Raw genomic sequence first — 27,492 nt, 5'->3', positions numbered from 1 at the left:
CATATACTTATATAGGATTCTACAATATTCTTAAGAAGTTTAGAATGTAGGTAAATATGTTTGCCCTTCAATGGTTTCCCTGGATAGTTGACAGCTGAGACTATTGGTAGCATGTGTTGACAAACTAATTTACTAACCCAGGTCCAAAGCCCTTTCATATAGAAGTAGTGAAAACTGACAATAAGATTGGAAAGATCAGTCTACACTATTCCTAACACAACCTCCGAACTAAATCATTCTGGCACTCTTCCACTCCACACCTCATACACATGCTGCAAAGTGCACTGCGTATCAGGAGATGTTTCTGGCAGTGTTCTATGGGGCTGGATCCTGCTTCACAGTGTGCTGTGTGAACATCCTCATAACCAATCTCAGAAAATATTGGAGAAACCTGGGATGTTATCCATCTTCGGCAGCATGGGCTGCATGGGAGACCCTTTGTGACCTGCTGCTGAACAGTGAATATGGCACCCTGAGATCTTTGATGACCTTGATGTGCTGGTGATAAACTGACTCATTGTTTCATCATGAGGAGCCTTCGATGATATATCATCTTGAAAAGTGGTATTTTTTTAAGGCAAACTCCTTTGGTCTTACTGAAAGATGGACTCAGCCAGTTTTCCCTAATGGCTAAGTAAAGTAAGTCGCTATGTATCAATAGTTTGCTATATGATTTGAAGCAGTCAGTAGAATGGGTTAAACACAAGAGCTTTGGAGCAAGTAAAGCCTGAGATTGAACCTTGGTTCTGGTACTTGATAATTGTGAATGCAAGTCCGTAACCAAAGATCACTTTATAGAGCTATTAAGGTTATTAAATGATATCATGTATACCAAGTGGTTAGCACATAAATGAGTATAAACTGATAGCTAAAAGCACACAAAAACATATAATTAAATATAAATTATCAGTACTAACAACTTAGAAATTATAAACCCGTAAAGCTTTATGCCTTTGAAAAGGTTTCTCCATAAAAATGACAAGCTTTTGTTAAACTTAATTTACATAACAATACAGACTTTTACTCTGGAACTCTGCTTTCAGAGATGACTTTTACTCTAGAACTCTGCTTTTCCTATGTCTGAAGTTAAACCTGTAGAATATATATGCTAGAATACATAATAAGAACTTTCCTCTGTTTGGTCTTCAAAACTAAGATTTTCTTTACATATGGCTTACCTTAAGGTTTTCTTAAGACATACTTGTTCTTGTACTGAGATGAAGATACCAGATTAGACAGTTTTTTCTGGTGTTAGTAGTCATTGGTATTTAGTCGCCAAATCATGACCGACTCTTTTGTGACCTCGTTGACTGTAGCCCACCAAAGGCCTCTGTTCATGGGATTTCCCAGGCGAAAATACTGGAGCAGGTTGCCATTTCCTTCTCCAGGGGATCTTTCCAACCCAGGAATTAACCTGTGTCTCCTGTATTAGCATGCAGATTCTTTACCACCAAGCCACCAGGGACACCTTGGTGTTAGTAGTAGATTCCGAGAAATTTAGACAGATTTGTTTCATTAAATCCTCTGACTCAAGGTGTTCACTTTCCAGGTAATTGACTTAATAGAAAGAGTTAAGATGTCAAATGAGATTATTAAGCCAACTAGCAGAGGAATTTGGGGAGTAAATTTCAAATTTTAATTCAACTTAATTGAGCAAAACAATCAAAAGCAGCTTTCATAAGCAACCTGCAAATATGTACTTAGTTGTAGCCACTAAGACACCAAAAATAATATGAATTAGGTTTTTGTCTCTATTCAAAGCACATAAGCTGCAGAGAGTAACTAGGAGCACCATACATGTAATAAGACAAATGCTACTCATGGGACATTCTTAGCCTCCTCCTGATCACAACACACTTTCAAATATTAGACCTTAATATTTAAGTGGCACACAAATTTAAATACTCAAAATGACACTAAAACAAGAAAGCAACAACTACAAAGCAGACTCTGCTACTGGGTAATGTTTTGTGAGGTCTATTTATCCCTCTGTAGGTGTCCTTCCCACTTGGCTGTCTTTTAACTTTATATTGCTGTTTGAGCAAAACTGTGCACTTTCCTGACCACTTTCCTGATCCTCATGAGACAAAGATCTTTCATGCTCCAGCAAAAATGATAAGTTTTCTTTGGTGCCAGCTTAATTTATGTCTCTGTATGCCTCAAGCTGAGTCTGACTTTACCTTGCAAGATGGCCCAGTCTACTCAGCTAAACATCCTAACTGATACATGTTCTTGAAACAGTAAGTATAATCAGTTGTAGAACCAATACATTTCAGTCTACGGGCAAAATTGGTCAGCGTATATTGGTGGCTCCAGGCACACCAGTGTGCCTTGGCCAACTGTTTGAGGGCTTCATCTCTAACTGGAGTAGTCAAGAAGAGGGAGATGAGTGGGAACTAATGCAGTCGGGGACAGCATCTTAGAGACACACATCGAAGGATGGCTAAGATTTAAAATTGTAAACGCAGAAATGGTGGCTATTCCAGGTGAGGAGAATAAAGTTGTCTGTTTCATTCTACAGGATAGCAAATTTTCACTTCCAATTTTCCAATTATCTTTTCAACTTCACTTCTTCACTTCTTGACATGGGATACAATCGCCATAACAATTCAGTTTATCCAAAGTGGGTGGCACGTTTTCTATGATATTAGATCATGAAATGGCAGTGCCCTCCTTTCACCCAACAAGGTACAAACTCATTCTATTTGGTTTAAGCCCACAACAGTCCCAACTCTGCCCTCTCAAATTTGATTTCTGACTTTCTCTTTTATTCATCTGTTTGTCAGAACACAAAATCCTGACACTTTTCAGCACCAACCCTTCCTGCCACTTTTCTAGCATCTGTCACTGTCAGTCTTTTTCGCATTTAACCCCTTCTCTCCCTTTCTCTGGGCTACCTGGGCTTCCCAAGTGGTGCTGGTGGTAAAAAAAAAAAAAAAAAAAATCTGCCTGCCAATGCAGAAGATGCAAGAGACAGGAGTTTGATCCCTGGATTGGGAAGAGCCCCTGGAGTTGTTGTTCAGTCACTAAGTTGTGTCTGACTCTTTGTGACCCTGTGGACTGCAACATGCCAGGCTCCCCTCTCCTTCACTGTCTCCTGGAGTTTGCTCTAGTTCATGTCCATTGAGTCGGTGATGCTATCTAACAATCTCATCCTCTGCCACCCCCTTATCCTTTTGGCTTCAATCCTTCCCAGCATCAGGGTCTTTCCCAATAAGCTGGCTTTTCCAATCAGGCAGCCAAAGTACTGAAGCTTCATCTTCAGTCCTTCTAATGAATACTGGAGTAGGAAATGGCAACCCACTCCAGTACTCTTGCCTGGAAAACCCCATGGACAGAGGACTCTGGCAGGCTACAGTCCACGGAGTTGCAAAGAGTCAGACACCACTTAACTTAAGGAGCACACATATCCTTACCCGTCCTTACTACTTTACTCTGACACCAAACTCTTGGTTCTCCTCTCCTTCTGATCATTCATTTTCAGGCTTTTTTCTTGCCCCGTAAGTGCTCCCCAGGGCTTAAATTTTGACCCTCTTTTCTTACTTACAGCTCACAAGGAAACTGTCCAGGGATTCTTACAACTATGAAATACCTTATTTTAACTGGGCTCACTATCTCTCATATATTATTCTGCTTGGAGACGCGGGTTCGATCCCTGGGTCAGGAAGAACTCCTGGAGAAGGAAATAGCAACCCACTCCAGTACTCTTGCCTAGAAAATTCCATGGATGGAGAAGCCTAGTGGGCTACAGTCCATGGGGTCGCAAAGAGTCTGACACGACTGAGCAATTTCACTTTCATACTTTGAATAAAACCCACAGGGGTAAATAATAGGAAAAACTTTGTTAGGGAAACTTTAGCTACCAAATCTGCTCAGGAGACAGGTAAGGAGTCTCAACAAAAACTTCTCTTTTTGTTGCTGTTTTTCTCAGGAGCATAGGCCTTAAAAAGATATGTACCTCTGAGCTTGTTTCCTAGGCTCTCCTCTTAATTATCGGAATCCATTTTTAGACAGGAAGTTGCAAGCAGGCTCAATTACACTATCCCCAGCACCAGTCTGGACCTGGTTTGGGGCTTGTCTCTTGCGTGATGATTGTGCCTGAGTTGAGGGATCGAGGGCGGGAGGAGAAAGGGACGACAGAGGATGAGATGGTTGGATTCCATCACCAACTCAATGGATATGAGTTTGAGTAAACTTCGGGAGTTGATGATGGACAGGGAGGCCTGGCGTGCTGTGGTTCATGGGGTCGCAAAGAGTCAAACACGACTCAGCGACTGAACTGAACTGAGGTCCTCCGGTAGGCGGAAGGCAGGCAGCCAAAGTGCCATGGTGCAGCCCACTTGGGCGGAAGAGCAGGAAACGGAGCCTTCGTTGGCTCTGCTGAGAGGTGCTGCATTCAGAATAATCCCTCCCATAGCTGCAGACAGGCGCCACAAGTTTAGGGCGTTTCCGCCCAGTTTGACCCAGGTGCTCCCAGAACGAAAACAATCTAGGGCGCAGCCTCAACCAAAGCAGGTCTCGGGGCAGTGACTGCTCCGCGGGGACAACTGCGTGGTGGAGGGCGGGGCCATTCCTGACGTCACGTGGAACCCGCCCCTTAGGGGTGGAGAGGGAGCGCGGGAGCTCTGTTACGCAGGCGCGTTCGCCTGGTGTGGGCGGTGCTAGAGGCTGCCGGGGGGTTGTAGGGAGACGGCGCGGCCGCCATTTTGTAGGGTGTTTGTCGCAGCTACTGGAGAGAGAAGACGGCGGTTTGCCGACAATTCGCGGCCAAAGGGCCTTTTGTTTTTGCAGAGGTAAGGCTTCGGGCAGTGTGCTCTGGGCTGGGCGGCTTCCCGGTTTTGTAAGTCTCGAAGCCAGGTGTCGGAAAAACGACGGGATTCGGGGCCTCGGCGACCGGGGTGCGTTTGGGACACAGCTCTGCTTGTGACATTTAAAACCTAAAGTTGCCCAGGCGTCATAGTAGATGTAAAATCTTAGGGATAAAAGGCCTCGGCTCTGCCGCTAGGTTTTTTCAGAGCACCCAGGCCTCTCGCATCATGGCTTCTTAGGCCGTGCTTCGTCCCGCCGGTCAGAGTGAGTACCTGTCAGGAACCCTTCTAGAACCGCCTGGAGCAAGTATACTCCTAGGTCAAGCCTTCCCCTGGGTGCCTGGCCTCAGCTGTTGGTAGCGTTCGGGGATTTTCCGGGGTCAAATCTCTTGAGTGCGCCAAAGGCCCTGGCCAGGTGCCCTGGCGGATAGGCTGGGACTGTGGACTGGGCGTCCGAGGAACTGCAAGTCTGCGAGTCCAGGCGGTGGAATTTAGCTCGTGCTTATGAGATGTAAATAGGAGAGACTCAGCCATTGTGCAAACTGTTTTTAAAGTGGAGCGTGTCATTATTGCAGCAGATTTGCATTTCTGTTGCTTTTGAATCACATTGTCCTTGATTACTTAAGCAACCGTAGTATGCTTATCCTGTCCTTTGCAAACAGCAGTCCAAACTGACCGGGTCAATCTCCTGATCTCATTTTATAGCTATCTTTATATGCTTGTGTTCCATACATACACCTTCAGGCTTTTTGTTACCAGTTACGTCCCTCTTGGAGCCATCTAATCATAACTTTAACCTTTATAGATATTTTAAAGCCATATATATAGATGTAAATTTGTTGGGTAAAATAGAGTGTTAAAGGCAGTAGAGAATCAGGTTTCCAAGAGGGATATAAGCATATCTGATGTTTTTTGTATTTGGTGTTTTTATTGGAAGATGTCTAATGATTCTAACATGTAGAGTTCTTTATTAAGTAGAGGTAATGCAATAATTCTAGGGGGTGGGTTTTTGTTTTTGTTTTTTTGTTTTGTATGTGAAGGAACTTAATTTGTGTAACCTGGGTCTGGGATTCTTTTCTTGGCCTCCTGAGGAAATATTTCTGAAGAGTAGTGAAGGAGGGCTTCCTAACAGACGAATTAAAATGAAAGTAGTGAACTTGGCTAGAGAAAAAAAACTTTGGGTCTCCCAAGTCTCTTATTTTAATATTTTCACATTGATAACTGGTTATATAAGAATTATGTTCACAGGTGAGCCAGTTATGACTGGCTGACAGTAGAAGGAAAAAAGCTGCAGCAGACATGTTTTGCAAAAACTATGTGTATTAGTCATAATAATAAGCATCAATCATCAGATGGGATTTTGCTTGGTATGATTTAAGAATGCTTAACTAAGCAGTTTTTTTTTTTTTTTTTAACTAAGCAGTTTTAAAGTTCCTATGTGATTAAAATACAGTTGGGGTAATCAAAGGGTCAGAAGAATTCCACTAAAAATACAGTTCTTTTTATGGCTTTTCTGATGGTCTTTTTGCTCCTTAATTTGTAGTGTGGTTTATTTCAGTTTCCCATATTCAGATGACCTATGAATATGTCATAGGTCAAATCCAAATGCTCACTTACCAATTTCCAGTGAGAACCCTCACTAGAGTTGTAGAGTTTGTTGGACTTAACCAGTGCCTTGTCTTCCTTTTTTTGCTGTTGTTTTTTTTTTTTTTGTCTTCCTTTTTTGAAGCAAGCTAAAAGAGAAGCTACATATCAGAAGTATGTGTGATGGGCATAGCGTTAGAATCAGCAAGAGAAGTGAGTTAAAAGATCTGAATATTAGTGGCTTCAGGCTCTGATGGCATTTACCTATATTTACCTATATTAGGAAATACCTCCCAGGAGATGCCTCATTTCAAAATCTTTCTTAAACCATTTGAAATCATTTAAGTTGTGTTACTTGAATTCATTTGCTTGTTACTGAGTCATTTGGTCAAACTGAAGGAGGTTAACTAAGCTGGCTTTGCTCCAGTTTACCTTTTTCAGCTCCTTGCTGGGTTGTGAAACTCACGGCCTTCAACAGAGTTTGGACATCTGTTAAAAACAAATCTGCTTTGTGAAAGAGCTAAGATGTGGAGAGGCAGATAGGGATGACTTGTTAGAATACAGATCCTGAAAAACCTAATGAAGTTTGTAGGTTGCTGTCTGATTTCAGTGTGACCATACGCATCCTTACACATTCATTTTCTTAGTCACGCGAGATCTACAACAGATAGGTTTAATTTTAAGAAGGCTGTAGGATGATCTGAAAATAAACTTGTGGTTAGAAGAAATGAGTTCATAAAAATTTTTATTGCTCTTCAGGTTCTCAGTTGAATACTGTGTTCTATTCACACCCCGAGTTCTATTCAAAGCTGAGAGTCATTCTCAAGATTTAGAGAATAGAACTCTTGAGTGTTTGAGAAAAAGGATCTGCATTAGTGGCTCTTTACCTTTAAAACAAAATCATCTCCTGTATTAGTATCCCTAAGTATTTCTCTGACTTCAGTTATTTGTGTTACAATGTTTTGCCAAAGAGGCATGATACTTGTTTTAAACTAGCTCACCTTTACAGTTAACATCAATAACCTACAGTTTGATAATAGCAATAATTTAAGAGGTTAGTAGCAATTTACCATAGGAAAAAGGTAAGAAAGCTTCCCAGATGTCTCAGTGGTAAAGCATCCGCCTGCCAAGACGGGAGACACAAGAGAAAAGACTCTAAGCCTGAATCCTGACTCTTTATTTTTAAAATAGCAGTTAGCGAATGTTAGTTGAAGACAAGCACCGAACTGAGAATTTATCCAGAAGAATTGAAAAAGAAAGTATTAAGGTCTCACATTGTTATTTAGTACCAGGATCTGTGTGCCACTTAGAATCAATCATCTGACATACCAGTGGGGTAGTGCCCCCATGCCTTGGGAAACATTACCTACAAACATTTTAGAACCTCTGCGACCCCATGTCTTGGGTGTTTTTGTATTTAATCAATATTAATGTAAAGTACTGTATTTAGTAAACAAGCCATCTGATTCCACAACTCACTTTTCATTTCCATTAACAGATGCGGCATTCCAAAAGAACTCACTGCCCTGATTGGGATAGCAGAGAAAGCTGGGGACATGAAAGCTACAGTGGAAGTCACAAACGGAAGAGGAGATCCCACAGCAGTACGCAAGAGAACAGATATTGTAAACCACATCACCAGTTTAAAGAATCTGATTGGTAAATTACTCTTGAACTACTACCATTTTAACACAAATAGTTTAAATGATTTGCCATTAGCTTGTATAGCTTTCATCTGTCAAATTGTTTTTATAAATCCGTCAACAAATACTCATTCAGAAAAGATTTCCTGAGTGCCTGTTATATGCTAGACATTACTGTGAGTAGAACAGAGTGCCTACCCTCATGAATCCATTTAGGACTTATGGGAGATAGTTGACCGAGTCTTGCTGCCAGTAACGTAGTTGTGTGAAACGAGACACAAAAGGTGATAGGACACACACGAGTGAAGTGAGTGATTAAAGGACCAGCAGGTGCCTTCAATTTGTATGTGAATACTAGGCAGATGTGTACATTGGGCACTTATTTAGGGCTCCACAAATGAGAGAATGAAGGGTGGGGAGAGTTACCCAGATTAGAAAAATAGTGTGCCCTGTGAGAATGTTAACATGCTTTGGGGATTAGTTGCTTATGCTGTATTGTAGATAAGACCAGTAAATATATTTGGAATTTTTCGAAGCTTGGCTGTTTTAAGAACCATTCCTTTGCGTAGGCAGTAGCCAGTAATTTAGGGAAGGGCCGCAATAAAAATACCAAATGGCATGTGTCCTGTTTTAGTGTATTTTTACCAGTGTAAAATTTGGAGGTAATACATTTATGTAGAATTGGAGGAATTTTGTAAAGTTCCTAAATGATTAAACAAAGCCTAGGTGAGTAGTTTCTTTCATTTTGTCCTCCATGAATTTCCCTTTCTCATTTGTTTTTGTTGGTTCTATGTTTTCTCCTTGTTTTGTGCAGATGTTCCATTGGGACTGTTTGCCAGATTGCTTTCTAAATTAGCCAGCTGGGGTTACTTTAAAAAACAGTATGTAATTTTTTTCCTTTTCCATGCTAAAACAGACTTGTTCTGCAGAACAGTAAGCTTATTGGTAATCAATGCAGACTAATCATTCTTTACATTGTATGAAGAGAAAAGAGAATCTCTGCCAGGATTTCAATGACCTGAGCTAAATTAATGTGCTATAGAAAATATCCGTATCCCAGTACTATAGAGAATATCTGTATCCTATATTAAAATAAATACAAAATACTCTGTAAGGCATAATGTCATAATACTAATTATTCATAAGTTTATTATGCATTATGTAGGTAAAAAAGAACTGGTATGATTGATGAACAGTTCATTTATGTAATAATTAACTGTATAAACATGATTGTCCAATAACCACTAGACTAATAGTTTCTTCTTGGCACCAGAGATGTCTGGTGGTAATTTCTCTCCATAATCTGGAGTAGTCTAATAGTCTTTTTAAGATTCAAAACTTTACAAGAGTGTTTTTTAATAAAATTACTGGAAAAAATGAAAAATACAGAAACGTATAAAGGTAATCTTGATAGGATGCTAATCCCCCATTATTTGGATATAAAATTATTTCTGATTATTTTAAAAAATACCTATGTGTACAAATCTTTGCCTCTCATGTTTCTTGGAAATAGATTCTAAGAAGAGACAGGATAGTTCAGAGTGTGAACTCTTAGAAGACTCTTGCTACATATTCATGTATTTTTCCAGAAAGTTTGTACCAAGTTATATTCCCTACAACTTGCTCCTTCATTCTCTCATCAGTCTTGGTTATTTTGAAATGCCAAGAATAGTGCTTTGTTATCATTTGAATTTTTAAATTTCTGTTGAGTTTGTCCTCCGTCATATATTTACTTACCACTTGAACATTATTTTTTTTAATTGTAGTTCATTTTGAACATTATTTTTGTATTCTTAGCCTTTTTTTCTATTAAAGTGTATTTTCCTTACTGATTTATAAGCAGTTTTATTGTATATGAGTTATTGTACCTTTTTTCACATATATTGTGAAGTGTCTTTATTTTCCTGATTCGTAAGTAGCCTGTGAATTGCCCATTTTCTACAGGCTTGATCGGTTAATTCTGCATAGGAAAACTGATGTAGCTATGAACACTCATTTTGTATCCTTAAATGTCTTCCTGTAACATAGAGCTGTCGTTGTTTAGTGGCTAAATTGTGTCTGCACTCTTCTGACTGCAGCCCTCCAGGCCCCTCTGTCCATGGTATTTACCAGGCAGGAATACCGGAGGGGTTGCCATTTCCTTCTCCAGGGGTTCTTCCCAACGTGGGGATCGAACCTGTGTCTCCTGCATTGGCAGAGGGATTCTTTATTGCTGAGCTGCCAGGAAAGTCCCTGTAACCTAAGAGTATCAAGCCTTACACAAGTGATTCTCAAACTGTAGTGTGAATAGGATCACCTTGGAGGTATGTTAAAAATGCATATTACCAGATTATTCAGTGAGCCTCACCTGAGGCCAGGGATCTTCATTTTAAATAATTCAGTATTTTGATAGTTAATAAACAAACCATCCTCTGAGAAACACTGTTTTAAGCTCTTCAGGCTGGCATGCAAGATTCTGGATGATCTGTTTGCAGCTTATTTGCTTATGCATCCCTATTTGAAAATTGCTCTTGCTGAAATTATTTCCTAAGTATATGTAGACAAACTCATCTCTGAGCCACTGTGGTTAAAGTGCTCTATAAATGTAAGATGGTAATATGCCATTTTTCTCCCCTCATTTCTACTTTTTACTTTGTCCAAATTCTGATTTCCCTTTAAGATGCAACTCTTCTCTTTTTCATGAGATTTTCCATGACCGTTTTAAGCATTTTGAGATGATTTTCCCCTCTGTGACCCTAAGCACTCATATATAGGCTTTTGGCATTTCCTGCATTGTTGAGTCATTAATTTGTTGGCAGAGATTTTTGCCTCATATATATTTTTTATCTCCCACAGGACCTGTGTGGAAATAAAAAGGAATGAGCATAGCCTCATTAGTCTTGGCTATTTTGAAGAACTATTGTGAAATATTCACTGGGTGATTAGTGAATATTTTTAGAAATAAAATCAATCTGTTCATCCTGTTCACTCTGTCCATGTAGCCTTTATAATTCTGTAGATTTTGTTTATGTAATCTCTAAGCTTTGGTTGTTACAGGTTGAAGAAGTCCTCAGCTTTTTAGTTTATTCTCATGGTATTACTTCACCCTGGTGTGTGTTATTCTGAAGATTATGGTTATCAGCATCTCTAATCTCATGCACCAGTCCAGCTAAAGATAGTGTTAGTTTTTTTCTGATAAATTTTGGCCTTTTATGGGAAGGATGCCTTACAGGATTAAACAGGTGCCCTTCAGAGTATAGTAATGTCTAGCTTGATGTCGATCCCATATGGTTCCAAGCAACTGATAGACCTAAAGTCTTGCCCTAACATCCTGAGTTGTTTCTCCAGTGGCTAGAACTTAAGGCTGACACTGGAGAAAGGGGAAAAGGGGTTTCTGCATCTCCCCAGCCTGGATTTGATGCCAGCCCTGTTGAGTAGGAGTTTTAGAGATGCTTCTCCTTTACTTCTGCCTAAACCATTTAGCTCCTTTGTGAAAAAGAATGACAGCATATTCTGGGGAAAAGAAACCTATTGGTGAGGGCAATCTAGTCAACATCTGTCACTCCATTGCTTATTAGGATTATTTTAGCTGATGTGTCTGACTGGGCAGGTGTCCCCTCTCTCCCTCAGTGCTCCATGTGCATCCCTCTTGAAGCTTCACACTCTGTTGAAGAGGACTCTCATCCCAGGTAGAGAGGGGGACGGGAAACTGGGCCAATTGAATGTGTGTCTTTTTCTTTCCATCAGATCAAGGCTGCTTAACTGAAATCCATTTGCTTCCTGAGGTCCATGGCCTCTGAAATTTCTCACCAAGTTTTGTTTATGCATTTCTTATGGGACAGGGTCCATATCTTTTATCAGATTTTCAAAGGGATATGTAGATTCAGAAGTTAAGCACTCTGGTACCAGGCGATGCTATTTTCCCTGAATTCTTGTTTATTTCTCACGCAGGAATGACAGGAAACTCAAAATGCACAGGGAAGCAGGGGGTTGAGTAGTCCTAGGCAAGCAATTACAAGATCTTTTTCCCATTTAAGAGGAATGTATTTTAGATATCTTTGGCACATGAAGCAGCCTTCAAAAACTGTGTTGTCTATTTCTCAGAGGATATAGGAAGCTCGAAATAAAGAGAGAAGATGGGATAGATGAGGTGTAAAGCTGGCACACACAGTAGAATTTAGAATGTGCTCTTCAACCATAGCAAATCATTTTCCTTCTAGGGATCTTGGTTTAGCCATCTATAAAATGAAAGCGCTGAAATACATTTGATTCCTTTTAGCTCTGATTCAGCTTTCTTGAGAGAATTCTCTGTGCCAGAGAAATCTAAAATTCACTTACATTAAGAAAGGAATCCTTTTTTGCCTGTCTCGTATTGTGTACAGTTCTGAAAAAAGGAAGAGAGCTTAGTTACAGATGGGTATATCCTAAGACTGATGAATTTCAGAAGAGCAGTTTTGTGAATTTTCTTTGGTCTTAACTTTGATCAGAAGATAAAGGGACTCTTAAGTAAGCACTGAATATGTTGAATGATTTGACTCAAACTTTATTTCTTGATAGTAGTATATATTAGTAGAAATATATGAACACATTTACTTGTTGGTTAAAGTAAAATTATTTTAAGTTTTATGAGTTAAGTATAAATTGACCCATCAGTTTGTACTTTTTTTTATTGAGTTAGCTGTTTAAACCAGGAGTACTTGAGAGAATGTTTTATTTTTAACCATATTATTCTAGAATGAAGAGTGTAATTTTTAATACTTTAATGTGTTTTCAGTCATTATTTAGAAGCAAGGTCCTTGAATGAGAGAGATTATCGGGACCGGAGATACATTGATGAATACAGAAATGACTACTGCGAAAGATATGTTCCTAGACATTATCACAGAGACGTTGAAAGCAGTTTTCGAATCCACTGCAGTAAATCTTCAGTCCGAAGCAGGAGAAGCAGTCCTAAAAGGAAGCGTAATAGACACTGTTCAAGTCATCAGTCACATTCGGTATGATTCATTTTGTTTTTATTTTGGGTGGATACTTACTTGTGTGTAAAAGCTCTTATTGGGCTAATAAGTTTGGAAAAGTTTATAATACTGTATGAATGTAATTGTCTTTAAATTACTTGAATCCTTAAAGGAAGTATCAAAATTATTACAACTAATCTGTATTTGTTGATATTAGTTAGCCCTCATTTACCTACATTTACTCATTTTCTGTAGACCAGATCATGAGTTTCATCATTTTAATATTAAAAATATTTTTATGCTTTATAACAATCTTATGAAAAGTAAAGGCACCCATCTTTTCTTTCATCTCAAACTTTTTTTCTAAAAGAAACCTATTTCCCAATACTTGGAAACAAATATAGAACGTTGCACTGGTGGATATTTAATCCTGAATATAACACAGTCCCATAACACAGTGCATCATTGTTCCAATTAGTTAGGTTGGAGTTCTGAAAGTGGGTGCCGAATGGGAAGTTAAATGTCCAAAAAGCCTGTTCTTTTTTTTAATTCACATATCTTCACTTGTTTGATAAGTAAACTGAGTTAATTATTTTCCTTCCCAAGTTTTCTTCAATAGAACTAGCATTGAACATTGAAATTAACTAGCCTTTATTGTCCCCTTATATTTTAATCGTGTATGTTTAAAAATATTGCTAAATAATAAATTTGTTGAACTAATATTGACATTTCAAAACATTTTTCTGACAAACTAGACATCCCAACTCACAGCATATGCTATTTTATAACAAGAGATTATAGATCATGACATTTGCATTCTTTAAATTTCAGACTTCAATTAAGTCAATATTTTAAAGAGACAATTGTGTTGTTTTTTTTCTATTGCCACTTTAAGTATCTTATCTGAAAATCTGTTCCTTGCCATGTTTTTCTTCTGTAACATAAACTGTGCCCTGTGAATTTCTGGGGACTGAATTTGAAATTGCTCCTGCCAACTGTTCGTGGCCTGGTGCTTATCTGAATGCCTGAATATCTCCCCGCTGAATGAATTGCGTATTCTGCCCTGAATTCACTCTGATATATTGATTGGCTGGACGATCTTGGTGCTGCCCACTTGCCGTTCCAGAAGAGCCACCGAAGGAAAAGATCCAGGAGTATAGAGGATGATGAGGAGGGTCACCTGATCTGTCAAAGTGGAGACGTTCTAAGAGCAAGATGTATAGAATATTTTTCAACACTTTTTAAACTTTGCAGACAGAATAATCTTTTTAAGAATAGTTTGTCAGCGGGGGGCTAAAGAACTCTTCATTGCTTTTTTGTTTTGTTTTTCGTGGGTTTGTTTGTTGTTCTTTTGTATTTCTTCTTTTCTATAGAGTTTAAATATTTCTACTCTACTAAAGTTCCAAAATAATCAGTGGAATTTGAGATTAGAGCAAGAAAGATAGCTCTGTCTGAATTGTTTTTGTAACAGCTGAAAATAAAATAATTTTGAGTGCTGAAACCTTAGTTATGCTTTGATAGAGATCATTTGAAAATATTCCACACTTAAGCTTTCATTGTTTGAATAACTGATACTTTGTGCTCAGGTACTTATACTTCTTTCTCCCCCCCTCACTTTAGATGAAATCGTGGATACTTTGGGTGAAGGGGCCTTTGGCAAAGTTGTAGAATGCATTGATCATGACATGTAAGTTTGTTTTTTCTTTTTTGAATATTCTAATATTTTTGGTGGGGAAGGATCCATAATTTGGATAAAATTGAATTTAACTGGTTAACTGTGTTTCCTGGGAGGTATAAGTATTCAAAATTTCTTTTAACTGTGTATGATTTATTTACTTATGAATGTGAATTTTGATCAGGAATGTTGAACATTCTTATCAGATGGAGTCAACTGAAATTAAAGTGAGTGTTCCAGTGAGGAGTTTCTCAGAACGTAGGCCCTTAACTTTCTAAAAAAGATTTGGAGTGCTTTACCCTACTTCTGAACTGCAGAGACAATAAAGCATGGCTAATCTTGGTTCAAAAACCTTTATTTCCAAAAGATATTATTTGCACATTAGGGTCAGCTTCTTAAACTATGAAGAAATTACTTAAAGCCTACAGAATAAAGTTCAGATTGAGTTATAATAACCTTTTTGTTACTTGATATCCTTTCTGCTTCATTTTTCATGTTTTGCTCTAGAATATGTATTCTGTGGTTGCAAGTTTTTTTGTAAGTGAAACTTGTAAAACTGTTGAGTGAAAAGTGCACATTTTTAAATTGACATCTAACTTTCTCATCATAAAATAACTGAGGGTATAATTTCCAGATTATTTTAAGTGTTGATTTTTTTTAGTAAACATGTATCCTTATGTTTGGGGGAATGTAAGTACAATAGCTTCATACTTCCTGTCATCCAGGAACAAACTTTTCTTGACTACTTAGAAATGGTTTTTCCTTGAACTTATTTTTACTCCACTTTTCATAAAGAACATTTTCCTGAATGTCTTGTTTTATCACCCTTTTCTCTCTACCACAAAAATGTGAACATAAAGTAACATTTTAAGATATTTTGAAATACTTTGACTTAGTGAAAGTGTTAGTCATTCAGTTGTGTCCAACTGTTTGTGACCCCATGGAGTGTAACCTGCCAGGCTCCTCTGTCCATGGAATTCTCCAGGCCAGGAATACTGGGGTGGGTAGCCATTCCCTTCTCCAGAGGATCTTCCCAACACAGGGATCGAACCCAAGTCTCCTGCATTGCAGACCAATTCTTTACCATCTAAGCTATTGGGGAAACCCCACTTTGACTTATCAAGGTTGCTAAAATAATCCAAAGAATTCCTATGTATTCTTCACCCAGATTCCACAAATGTTAACATTTTATAGTATTTACTCTTTCATTCTCTATATTTGCATATTATGTGTATTTTCAAATTTTGTCTACTAATTTACAGGTTAGATTCAGATTTCACTAGTTGTCCCATTAAAATTTTCTTAAAGTATCTTGAGATTCCAAGACTTGAGTATTTGAGACACTCCAGTTAATAGTACTCAATTTGATCAAGTACACAAAGATCTGTTACAGATTTTCGTACTAGACCTAAAATGGGTTTCACAAGGTGGCTCAATGGTAAAGAATCTGCCTGCAATACAGGAGACCTGGGTTTGATCCTTGGGAGGGGAAGATCCCCTGGAGGAGGAAATGGCAACCCACTCCAGTATCCTTGCCTGGAAAGTCCTATGGACAGAGGAGCCTGGCGGGCTGTAGTCCATGGGGTTGCAAAGAGTCAGACACAGCTAAGCACTCACCACACATGGTTACTACAGTAGCATTAACTAACACTGTTACCCATCTTTCATTTTTATAGCTATATTAGCCCTTAGAAAACTTGGCTGTACAATTAAACAGATGAGACAAGAAGTTTTGTCATAGCAGTTTTGTAGTAATTCTTTTTTTAAATCCATTTATTTTTAATTGAAGGATAATTGCATTACAATGTTGTGTCGGTTTCTTCCATACATCAACATGGATCAGCCATAAGTATACATAATGTCTTCTCCCTCTTGAACTTCCCTCCCCATCCCACCCTTCTAGATTGTCACAGAGACCCCGGTTTGAATTCCCTGAATCATACAGCAAATTCCCACTGGCTATCTGTTTTACATATGGTAGTGTATATGTTTCCATGCTACCTATAGTGTTTCTTTTAAGCCTTGAGATATATGCATCATCAAAATAATTTTTGAATGATTTACCAGCCTGTAACTTCATTAGGGCCTTCTTAAGCGAATTGGAAAGATTTGCTATCCAGCCACTAGAAAATTTGTTTGCCTCAAAGATTTTTTTTTTTTTGACATCCTAGGGCACATACCTTGCCATACTAATCTTCACATCCATGAGGTTTTCTTTTCTAACATGAAAAGGCTATAGTGAAGAAAACAGGTTTGAATGCTGGCTTGTCTTCAAAAAGGTCAGCTTTAGGAAAGAGGACAAAAGGAAGTTGCAGATTTGGAAACCTTTTTCCTCAAAATCATTCAGAGCTGTATCTTTGCGGGGGCGTGGAGGTGGCCTCCTCACATGGCTTGCAAGATCTCAGTTCATCATCAGTGATCATACCTGAACCCATGGCAGTAAAAGCCTGTGTCTTAACCACTTGACCATCACTTCCCTCTATACTTTGTAGGAAGTATTCCTTGGTGGCTCAGTTGGTAAAGAATCTGCCTGCAGTGCAGGAGACCTGGTTCAGTCTCTGGGTCCGGAAGATCCCCTGTAAGAGCATGGCAACCCATTCTAGTATTCTTGGCTGGAGAATCCCGTGGACAGAGGAACTTGATGGGCTACGGTCCATAGGGTCACAAAGAGTTGGACACGACTAAAGCAGCCTAGCACACACGTGCACATGGACGCCCAGTCTAAAGCACACTGCCCTAGATTGTAGCTGTTTCTACCTGTTGGCATCCCTGAATGAACTAAACATTGTTTCGGCTTCATGACTTAATGATGGTGTTTCCTTTGCTGGAATTTTCTCCCAAATCTAATGAATTGACAGTTAGTTGTCTTTCAGGGCTCAGTTGTGTGTCTCCTCCTTTCTGAAGATGTCTAAACTCCCCTAACCCCAATCAATAGGTTCTTTCTTCTGTCTACTGCATATCAAGCACTTGTAACCTTTATGATAAGTTGTTTGTGTCTGTCTTTTCCATTAAACTGAGATACATAGGACAAGCCTTTTTAATCACTAATACCTGTGTACCGTCTGTCACAGTCAGTCTCTTATCAGTCTCTCTTAGTGAATGACCAAATGCTTTCAGCAGTAGTATATTCTGTTCAAGGTTTATATTTTTATCCTCCTCTAAAAGGGGGGGAAAAAAATCTCAGTAAATTTAAACTTTTGGAAACAAATATTAGCATTCACAGGTATTAAGAGAATCATCACTCCATGTAAAGTGAATTTTGTTAAAATGTTTTTAAAAAAAAAACATTAATAAGGAGCTGCTATAACATGCCCTGAAAGATTATTTTAGGACACATGTCTTCAACCACCTCCTGTACATTTATCATTTTCATTTTGTTTTTAAGGGATGGCATACATGTAGCAGTGAAAATTGTAAAAAACGTGGGACGATATCGTGAAGCAGCTCGTTCAGAAATCCAAGTATTAGAGCATTTAAATAGTACTGATCCCAATAGTGTTTTGTAAGTATAAACTTGGAACTGTGATCCATCACGTTACATGAAATAATCAGAGTTCTATAAACTGAATCATTTTTATTTTGATCTGTTTTAGCCGATGTGTCCAGATGCTAGAATGGTTTGATCATCATGGTCATGTTTGTATTGTATTCGAACTCTTGGGACTTAGTACCTATGATTTCATTAAAGAAAATAGCTTTCTGCCATTTCAAATTGACCACATCAGGCAAATGGCATATCAGATCTGCCAGTCAATAAATTGTAAGTACACTTTCTTAAATTTTTAAATACCAATAAAGTTTTTATTATATAAGTAACATATCAAAGCATTGTCGCTAAAACTGCACATATTACAAGATGAAATTTTTTTGATTCCTACGTCTATCACCACTCCTCCCTTCCCGCAATATAGATTAAATTTGTGAGTGAAACTAATAATGTCTTTTTGTTCTTTTGTAGTTTTGCATCATAATAAATTAACCCATACAGATCTGAAGCCTGAAAATATTTTATTTGTGAAGTCTGACTATGTAGTCAAATATAATTCTAAAATGGTAAGTTAAAGACTTGTGTTAATTTCGGTAGTTATCTTTAAAATTAATTTAGCTTGATACGATGCTTGGATGAGAAATTTTACCTCTAAGACTTATTATATCCTGGTGTTTAACCCAAAAAGGGTAATCCTTTGCCTTTCTCAAAGGGTTATATTGAAAATCAAAAAGGCAATTCACGGGCAAGCCTTTTGGAATAGTGCTGTAAAGTATTTTATATATTGAACTTTGTGTTTACTCAACTGTTTTCTAGAAACGTGATGAACGCACACTGAAAAACACAGATATCAAAGTTGTTGACTTTGGAAGTGCAACATACGATGATGAACATCATAGTACTTTGGTATCTACACGGCATTACAGAGCTCCAGAGGTCATTTTGGGTCAGTAGACACCAGACTTCCTGATACTTTAATTGAAAAAGATATTTTTGTTCTCTACAGTTTCTATTGTGGGGGCCAGGTAGTGGGTGGATAGCTATGATTTTCTTAGTAGTGTACAGAAAATGTTTTCTGTTTCCATAAAAGCTGTCTGGTCATTGCTATAATTATTTTTCCTGAGTGGGAATAATATGATACCATCTGTAAAGATATTCCAAGTGGTCGTTATTTTTGAACACGTCAGTCTTATGTGATCATAAGAGAACAAGTTCTGTTGGCTTAATGACATCATAGTGTGGTTTTTGAAATGATGGGAACACCTATTTTTGTCTCATCACTAGAGCTTGGTGGTAATGAAAATGCTGAAGATCTAGTGGGCATACATCTGTGTGCAGGGTGGATGATAAGAGGGAGCTTAGGGAAAGAGCATCTTGTGCCTCAAAATTTATGTTAGTCACCAGGTCATGTTGATAGAGCTGGGAAGTCAAAGACGACTTTGAGGGGCTTGGAAACAGCGGGGAAAAATCAGATCAGGTGACACTGGGAGATATAATAGTTAAATGGAATAACCATAATACTTGGCTGAATGTAAGTTTCAACTGAGGTTGGATAGTAAAAAACATTTTCATGGAATCAGTCTTTTCCACTTTTTACCTTTTTGTCCAAGAAGACTGGTAGTTCAGAATAGGAGTATGAAATCAAACTAATGATGTGTTTATCTAGAGTAGAGGATTGGTAAAAGGGTAAGGAAATTAAGAATATTTTATAGAACTAGCCAGTAGAACTTGCCATGATGATAGAAGTGTTACATCTGCACTGTCGAATATGGTAGCCATTAGTAGCCGTAAGTAGACTACTGTGTACTTGCAGTGTGGCCAGTTAATTTAAATTTTAGATTTAAATAGCGATGTGTAGTTCGTGGCTACCTCATAGGACAGTGCAGGTGTAGAGCTTGTCTTTGAGGTTGATGTTACTAGGATTTCTGCTTAGTGTGGTCTGAAAGAATCTGCTTCTGTTGCAGTAGTTTAGAAAGTATGTTCATGGTTGAGGACTGAAGGCTGCAAGGAAGGTAAGAGAATAGTGTGGAAAGAAATGTGGGTGGAGAGGTATTTTCAGAGCTTAAAAAGAGAGAAACTTGTTGGAACATCCCCAGCAGTTAAGTGGTTAAGATTCTGCTCTTCTACTGCAGTGGGTGTAGGAAACTTAAGATCTTGCATGCTGTGCCCATGCTGTGCAGTGCAGCCAAAAAAATAAAAGATAACTTGCTGTGTTTTATCAATTTTAAGAAGCAGATTTTTGCCTACATTTTAACATTGTGGGAGAACACGAAACAATTGGCATTTCTTTCTTTGTTATTGGTATGTAAAACGGCAGTGTATCTTACACTCAGTTAATGGCCTTTTTCTAGGTTGGGTAAGATATAGTGATTCTTGGTATTGATACAGTCCCATGGGTGGCCAGGCTGTAAACAGCTGATATAAATCCGAAACTGGCATTCTTGGTCTTTAGGAGAAGAAATGAAGAGATGGAAAGATTAGAAGCATTCATTATGTGTTTGTGTGAAGTGTTACTCCTGAAGATAAAGGCAGAATTAGATTGAAGAGGAAGATGTAAGAGGAAGACGGTTGATCTTACATCTTGGGTGTTGGTAATAAACAGAAGTTGGGAAATTCCAGTAAAACTGAATGACGTGAAATTCCAAAGAGTGTTAGAGCTAACCCATAACAGAATGAGATGATGTACAGTGGTATGCTACAGAAGGTTACAGTCATTTGCTAGAAAGCTGGACTGGGAGAAGGGAGTGGTTGCAAAAGAAAACTTTCATCTTAGGTCCAAGCTCTTAATCATTTGCAAAATTTTCATGTGTTACTGTTACTGTAAGTAGAAACAGGCTCCATCTTCCATTTGTTCAAATGATACGCCCTGTAAGGGTTAACAAAAATAACTGAATCATACCTTGCATATATCGTTTCTTTGTCTTTAAATTCAGTGATATTACTGGAAGAAATTGAAATGTTTTTTAAAGTAGGTTTTTTGTACATTATTGTTGTATTAAATACTTAAACTTTGAAAGATGAAAACATCTGTGTGGTTTCCTCTTTTCTTTCTAATTAAATACAGACTTAAGGCTAGGTGTCTTTTTCTTTTTTGAATAATACTACTGTTGAGGGTTCTGAAGGAGAAAGTATAATATAGATCATGTGTAGACAATCTGAAAGTACATATAGAGATACCTCTGTGTGGACTTTTAAATGACTGTGTAATTCTGCTTATGGGTGCTTAGAATATTTGTAATATCTATTATAATTCCTACATAATTTATGTAGTACAGTATTTCTTTTAATGGAAACTAGAAACGCAGATACCAAGCTGATAATTGATAGGGGGTTAGTAATTACATTCTGAGGATAATTGTTGATCTGTATTTGCATTAATAAAATGTAAAGTTTCATAGAACAGCCATGAACTGGATATAACAGAGTTCCTCTTTGCACAAGCAATTAAAAGACTATGAAACATTTGCTAGTGTCTCTTGTTTTACATAAAAAGCCTCTTCCCCTAGGTTAAAATACTATAATTTGATATAAGGATATGGAGGACTCAAAGGATACTGAATAATGTTTGATATAAAACTAAAAATGTAAGCTGTGGATTTACTATCATTCTTCTAAATGGGCTGTATAAAGAGAGCACCCACACAGGAAAAGATTTAGTGTATTAACAGTTAAATTGTTACATAATAAAATGCTTGGTTTTGTTTTTAAATAGCTTTAGGTTGGTCTCAGCCTTGTGATGTTTGGAGCATTGGTTGCATTCTTATTGAATATTACCTTGGTTTCACAGTCTTTCAGGTATGTATTTACTAAATGTTATTTACTAATTCTTTGCTTTATGTATGTATGTATGTATTTTCGGCTGCACTGGGTCTTCATTGCTCTATGTACAGGCTTTCTCTAGTTATGGTGAGCAGGGGTTCCTCTAGTTGCACGGCTCTATAGTGAGCTTTAAATGTTAAAGGCCTGTTGAAGTTTTGGTTTCTGTTTTGAAAAGTTGCCATTGTGTGTCAGTATTCTTAAGATTAAAATTTGCATATGCAAAGTAGTCATCCTCTAAAACCATAATGGAATGAAATACTACTCTGAGTGAATGGTCATAATTCACTCTGCATGTGATTGGAGATTTTAAACATATGGTTCCTATTGAATACGAAAAACATGGTTCATGTGAATGTGATCCATTTTTTGTGTGTGTGACATGCTTTCATAAATTTAAATTAGTGTATCTGTGGTCAGTTTTCATTCAGTTCCGGTTATGTTGCACTTGTTTTTTAAAAGAATTCAGAAACAGTACGTTGTATTAAGCATCTGTGACATGTTAGGCACATTTCTAAGCACTATGTGTACAAAAATGAAGACAATATCTCTGTCCTCAAGAAAGTCATACACAAGATAGATAATGCAAGAACTGTGAAGAGTATAATGTGCTATTTGTTAAAATGGAACAATGTAAAAAGTGTGGTGGAAACCCAGAAACGGAACAGTTAAGTTTCCTTAGAGAAGGCATCACTGAGGAGTAGAGAGTTTAGTCCATGCTATGAGGAGGAGTAGGAGTTTGTCATAAAGCTAGAGAGTGTGTGATGGCCATATCAGGAAGAAGAAATTGTGTTCATAAATGCAGCAGGCATACAGAAGGGTACTCTAGTTGAGGAAGAATGAATAGTGCTATCAAGTGTTTTGGATACATAGAAAAATAGTGTCAATAGGCAAGTACTGACACTTGTAGTGTACTTGTTTGCCATAGAAAGATATTTGTTTTACCCTACAAGTCAGTTCAGTTCAGTCCCTCAGTCATGTCCAACTCTGCAACCCCAGGGACTGCAGTGTGCCAAGCTTCCCTGCCCTCCTAAAGCTTATTCAAATACATGTCTATTGAGTCAGTGATAAAATTCAACCATGTCATCCTCTGTCGTCCCCTTCTCCTGCCTCCAATCTTTCCCAGCATCAGGGTCTTTTCCAATGAGTTAGTTCTTCGCTGATCCTACAAGTCAGTGGTTTCCAGATACAGACTGGTCTAAAATGAAAACGATTTTGTAGAGTTGCCATTCTGGCTTTCAAGTAGAAATTATCCCTCTTTGTTTTTTGTTGTTTGGTGGTTTTGTTTTTTGGTGTTTTTTTAGTATTAAAATGTCCCTTTTATGAGATAATAGTTATTTTTAAAAAGATAAAAGCCCTTACTTGGCAAAGTAAAAGGGCGAAAATGTTATTTAGGTCTCCACATTTTTTCTCATAATTTTACTTAATATCTGAAAGCTCAAACTCTTGAAAGCTTCAAGTGGTGTAACATTGAAGAACTTGAAATAGGGTTGTAATATGATCAAAGTATGTTCTGGGCAGGGTGAGGGCTGTTAGGGAGTTCCTGGCTAATTCTGTCAAGGTTGATTTGAGGTTATGACAGTGCAGGATGAGGAGGAAGCTGCGATGAATTAAAAGTCATTTAGGTGGCTGTTGCAGAATACATGTGTTTACTGCTATGAGGCACTTCATGCTTTTGTCTGATCTGTAGCGAGCTTGTTAAAAGTACTCTAGATTAAAGTGATATCTAGAAAGTCGCTATTGCGTCACTCCTAGGAGGTGGTATCTGACTTTGTGGTAGTAAGCTGTAGGGCCAAGGAAAAAGCTGAGCACAGTGCATGCTTTCTTCATTCTGACACATAAAAAATTTTTCAAATGGTTTTACAATTATAAATCACTGGGATCTTAAGCATGGATTATTAACTTTGGTTTGAGATTCGGTTTATATCTGGATTCTGCCCTCCAAAATGTCTTCAGCTAAGGTGCTTTGTGAAGATATGGAGCTTGTGTTATTTATTCCTGTCATGAATTAAGAATATCATTTTGAAAGCAGTGTGCTAGGCACAGTAGTTAATGGGTTTAAAAAGCATTGCTCACAGACTGCTCTCCAGAGGTTGGCAAACTGTATCCTGCCTGATGCCTGCTTTAAACAATGAAAAAGAATATGTGATAAAGACCATTTGTGACCATCCAAGCCTAAAATATTTGCTATCTGGTCTTTTATAGAAAAATTGCCAGCCTCTGCTCAAGGAGTGTATTATTTCAGCTGTCAGTTTAACAGTTTATTCTACTTTAGCCAAAACTCTGTTACTATGTGATTTAAGAATAAAACTTTTTCACTTGGATTCACAGCTCAAGTTTCCTCATTTACGAACTATATAATATTGAGGTAGTATCTTGAAAGTCATGTTCCCACATACTTAGCTCTGGGTTGTAAGAATTACTGGGATTGTATTTTTATTATCTAGGATTAGGAAGTGTTACAGGGTTGCTATCCATTCAGTAAATGGAGGTTAGTTAAGCAGCTGATAAAATGAGACAGATTTTTGGTAATCTTCCCCAGGCATCTTAGACACTGCAATAAATACAAATAAATAAGGAAAAACTGTTCAGTTTTACATTAAACAAATTATTCAGACTTTGTAAATCAACTCTATGTCAATAAAATACATTTTAAAAACATATTCACCATCTGCTATACAGCCCTTACTGATCCAGTTCAGAAAGACTTCAGTTTTACTGGGCTTGTATTAGATAATACAGCTCATGCAGTTATAGTCCTCTGAAATGGAGTGTAATATGAATTGTATAATTGTCTAACCTGGTCCTTTTACAGAAGCACTGTTTTGTTTCCCTTTATTGCATGTACAGAAATGGAACGTGCTAAGTTTCTTTTTCCTACTTTTTTTTAGACTCATGATAGTAAAGAGCACCTGGCAATGATGGAACGAATATTAGGACCCATACCAACACACATGATTCAGAAAACAAGGTATGTTTCTTAAGATTAAAGCCCTTGGGTGCATACAGTGGCCTGTATTCAAACTACAGAAAATCCATCTTTGTTTCTGGATTTTTTTTTCATGAAGTCAAGTTTTTTGAAAAGTAATGCAGTGTTTACTTTGTGATCTAGTAAATAAAATGGTGTTTTTATACTCAGGCTAACCTTTGCTTAAATGTTTTCCTAGGTCAATACAAAAATAATACATGGAGTAGTAAAAAGACCTTGATTTGGAATCATATCAGTCTTAGTTTGAATTCCACACTTTTGCTAACTAGCTCTATGTCTTTGGATAAGATATTATATAAGAGGTTTCAAAACATAGCTTTATCACAAGTCACCCATAGAATTGTTAAAGATTTTCAGCCTCATTCCACATCTAATGACATCAGAATTTACACAAATGGTTATAGGAACCTGGTTTTAAAGCTGGCATTGTTACACATGTGGTATTTGGGAACAACTTAGGTGGGATACTAAAACCTTATAGGGTACAAGATTAAGAAAGATATAGTTTAAGATATCTGATAAATAATTATTGTTGAGATATTTAGAAATTGTGTGCTTATGTATATAGAGAGAGCTGCTTATGGTTCAGGGTTCTGTCTGTTACCCCTGTTCTCTGGTAAGGGCAGGGTAAGCATGTGAATCTTCTTTTAAACTAACCAAGACTTCTCTTTCCTGTAGAAAACGCAAGTATTTTCATCATAATCAGCTAGATTGGGATGAACATAGTTCTGCTGGTAGATATGTTAGGAGACGCTGCAAACCATTGAAGGTAAGAAAAAAAAAAGAATTAAATTTTTTTTTTTAACTTTTAACTATTTTTTAATGTCCTTCTTTAACATCATTTTTCTCCTCAGGAATTTATGCTTTGTCATGATGAAGAACATGAGAAACTGTTTGACCTAGTTCGAAGAATGTTAGAATATGATCCAGTGAAAAGAATTACTTTGGATGAAGCATTGCAGCATCCTTTCTTTGACTTATTAAAAAAGAAATGAAATGGAAATCAGTGGTCTTACTATACTTCTCTAGAAGAGATTACTTAAGACTGTGTCAGTCAGCTCAACATTCTAATATTTTTGTAAACATTAAATTATTTTGTACATTTAAGTGTAAATACTGTATGTTTTGTATCAATAGCATAATTATCTTATTAAGCAAACATGGTCTTGATAATGAATGAAATATAAAAGCTAAAATTTTTCTTTTTTGAGATTAATTACCATTTTTAAAAACCTTTGGAATATCCTTTGTGTCCAGTGATAATTGTGATTGATCTTGTGTTTTGTACATGAAAGTTGACTCTTTGAAGTGATTTTTTTCCTTTTCTTTTTTTTTTTTTTTTTGAGTAAAAGAAAATCTTGACTACTTCATTCTTAAATGACTATACCTCACACTTTTAATTTTTTTTTCTGTAGTTGTTGAACAGGTAATAAGTATTATTAACTCTCAGTAGGAAGATATTAGAAACCAGATCCCATAGGAAATGTTTGCTGTTGAAATTTCATTAAATTTTAAGTACTGTGTTCTGTTTCCTTGGGTCATGTCAGTGGTGGTAAGTAGCATGGAAAGACATCAACTTGTGCATCGTGATAGGCTAAGGAAACCACACACACCCTTCATTTAAGATTAAATGGGAAGTTAGCTTGGAAAGCCCTGTTTTCCAGTGGCTATTTATATCACAAACATAGGAATAGAAGTTCTGATTACTGAGGTTTTTAATGCCAAATCTTCAGGTGTTGAAATTGCTAGTATCTATTTCCTTATCATTTGAAGTATAAATACTTGAACCTCAGCCTATGAGACTTTAAGGTTATTATTAAGCAGCTTATATTTATGTTAATCTTTATTGGGGGAAAAAAAAAAACATGATTTGAATGGAAAACACTTGGATAAGAAAACTGCAGTTTTCAGACCCTAGCTAACATGACCTTTTTGTTTGCCTGAAGGTATTTTTCCTTATTATTACCAATTTCACACTAAAAACGATAATGGTAAATGTTAGTTTAAAAAAAAAAAAAAGCTGTTGATCAGTCTGCAAGGTAAAAATAATTTTTGTTGTAGAATTCATGATTGATTATCCGGATACAGGTTTTTTGTTAAAGGTATCCCCATTTCTGAAGTGCATTACCAAAGACTTGAGTTTTATTGCTTTTGAACATAAAGTGCATGTAAGTTTTAGTATGACAAATAGTGAAACCAAGGTGGGTTTCTGTATGGAATCCACTGGCAGCATTTGCACATACAGTAAAGATACATTCCTGAAGTTGGCTAGAAATTTTAAAGAGCTGAAATAAATTTTGGCAAAGCATCACTGCATAAATTATGTTAAGGCCCCTGATGCAGTCCACGTGTAATTCAATTATGTTATATGTAATAAGGTTTTTTAAAGGCGCATTTGATGAAAAGGTTTTTCCTGAACACAGTTACAGAGATTAAGGAGTCAGCCATTCTTTTAATTTCCTATTTCCATACTGCTAGTGCCACTGAACTACCTAAGCATCCAACCTTTCCCTACAAGTACTTCCGAGTTCCCAAATTAATGTTTACATTCTC

General features: G+C 37.3%; 1 protein-coding gene and 1 long non-coding RNA gene across 8 annotated transcripts in view; one reads left to right on the top strand and one right to left on the bottom strand.

The window, feature by feature from the left end:
* Positions 1 to 4,640, bottom strand: part of LOC132345731 (uncharacterized) — a 52,337-nt gene extending 47,697 nt beyond the window's left edge. For both annotated transcript variants that reach the window (XR_009495237.1, XR_009495238.1), the window contains exon 1: positions 1,179 to 4,640. This is a non-coding gene — a long non-coding RNA (uncharacterized lncRNA). The remainder of the gene's footprint in view (positions 1 to 1,178) is intronic.
* On the top strand, positions 554 to 26,462 carry CLK4 (CDC like kinase 4). 6 transcript variants are annotated; one of them, XM_059888225.1, is made up of 14 exons: positions 554 to 639; positions 7,891 to 8,051; positions 8,850 to 8,916; positions 12,789 to 13,011; positions 14,099 to 14,189; positions 14,593 to 14,659; positions 18,033 to 18,149; positions 18,241 to 18,407; positions 18,606 to 18,700; positions 18,951 to 19,080; positions 21,847 to 21,929; positions 24,842 to 24,921; positions 25,618 to 25,708; positions 25,794 to 26,462. In XM_059888225.1, exons 2-14 carry the CDS (start codon positions 7,949 to 7,951, stop codon positions 25,932 to 25,934), a joined length of 1,455 nt encoding a protein of 484 aa, XP_059744208.1. In that variant the 5' UTR covers positions 554 to 639; positions 7,891 to 7,948; the 3' UTR covers positions 25,935 to 26,462. The 6 variants fall into 6 exon arrangements, with proteins under 6 accessions (XP_059744208.1, XP_059744209.1, XP_059744207.1 ...); XM_059888224.1 differs by lacking the exon at positions 554 to 639 and adding an exon at positions 4,709 to 4,793; XM_059888226.1 differs by lacking the exon at positions 8,850 to 8,916 and having other exon boundaries at positions 556 to 639.
* The last annotated feature ends 1,030 nt before the right edge of the window (positions 26,463 to 27,492 follow it).

The sequence above is a fragment of the Bos taurus genome, chromosome 7, assembly GCF_002263795.3.
Source record: "Bos taurus isolate L1 Dominette 01449 registration number 42190680 breed Hereford chromosome 7, ARS-UCD2.0, whole genome shotgun sequence".
NCBI lineage: Eukaryota > Metazoa > Chordata > Mammalia > Artiodactyla > Bovidae > Bos > Bos taurus.
Note: the sequence above shows the minus strand (reverse complement) of the source record. Positions and strands in the feature narration are given on the sequence as shown.

Excerpts from the sequence above, each read along its gene's own strand:
- CLK4 (XM_059888225.1), top strand. The coding sequence starts at position 7,949 with ATGAAAGCTACAGTGGAAGTCACAAACGGAAGAGGAGATCCCACAGCA. Across the intron at positions 14,660-18,032 it reads GAATGCATTGATCATGACAT|GGATGGCATACATGTAGCAG; the intron begins GTAAGTTTGTTT and ends TTTGTTTTTAAG. Across the intron at positions 25,709-25,793 it reads GACGCTGCAAACCATTGAAG|GAATTTATGCTTTGTCATGA; the intron begins GTAAGAAAAAAA and ends TTTTCTCCTCAG.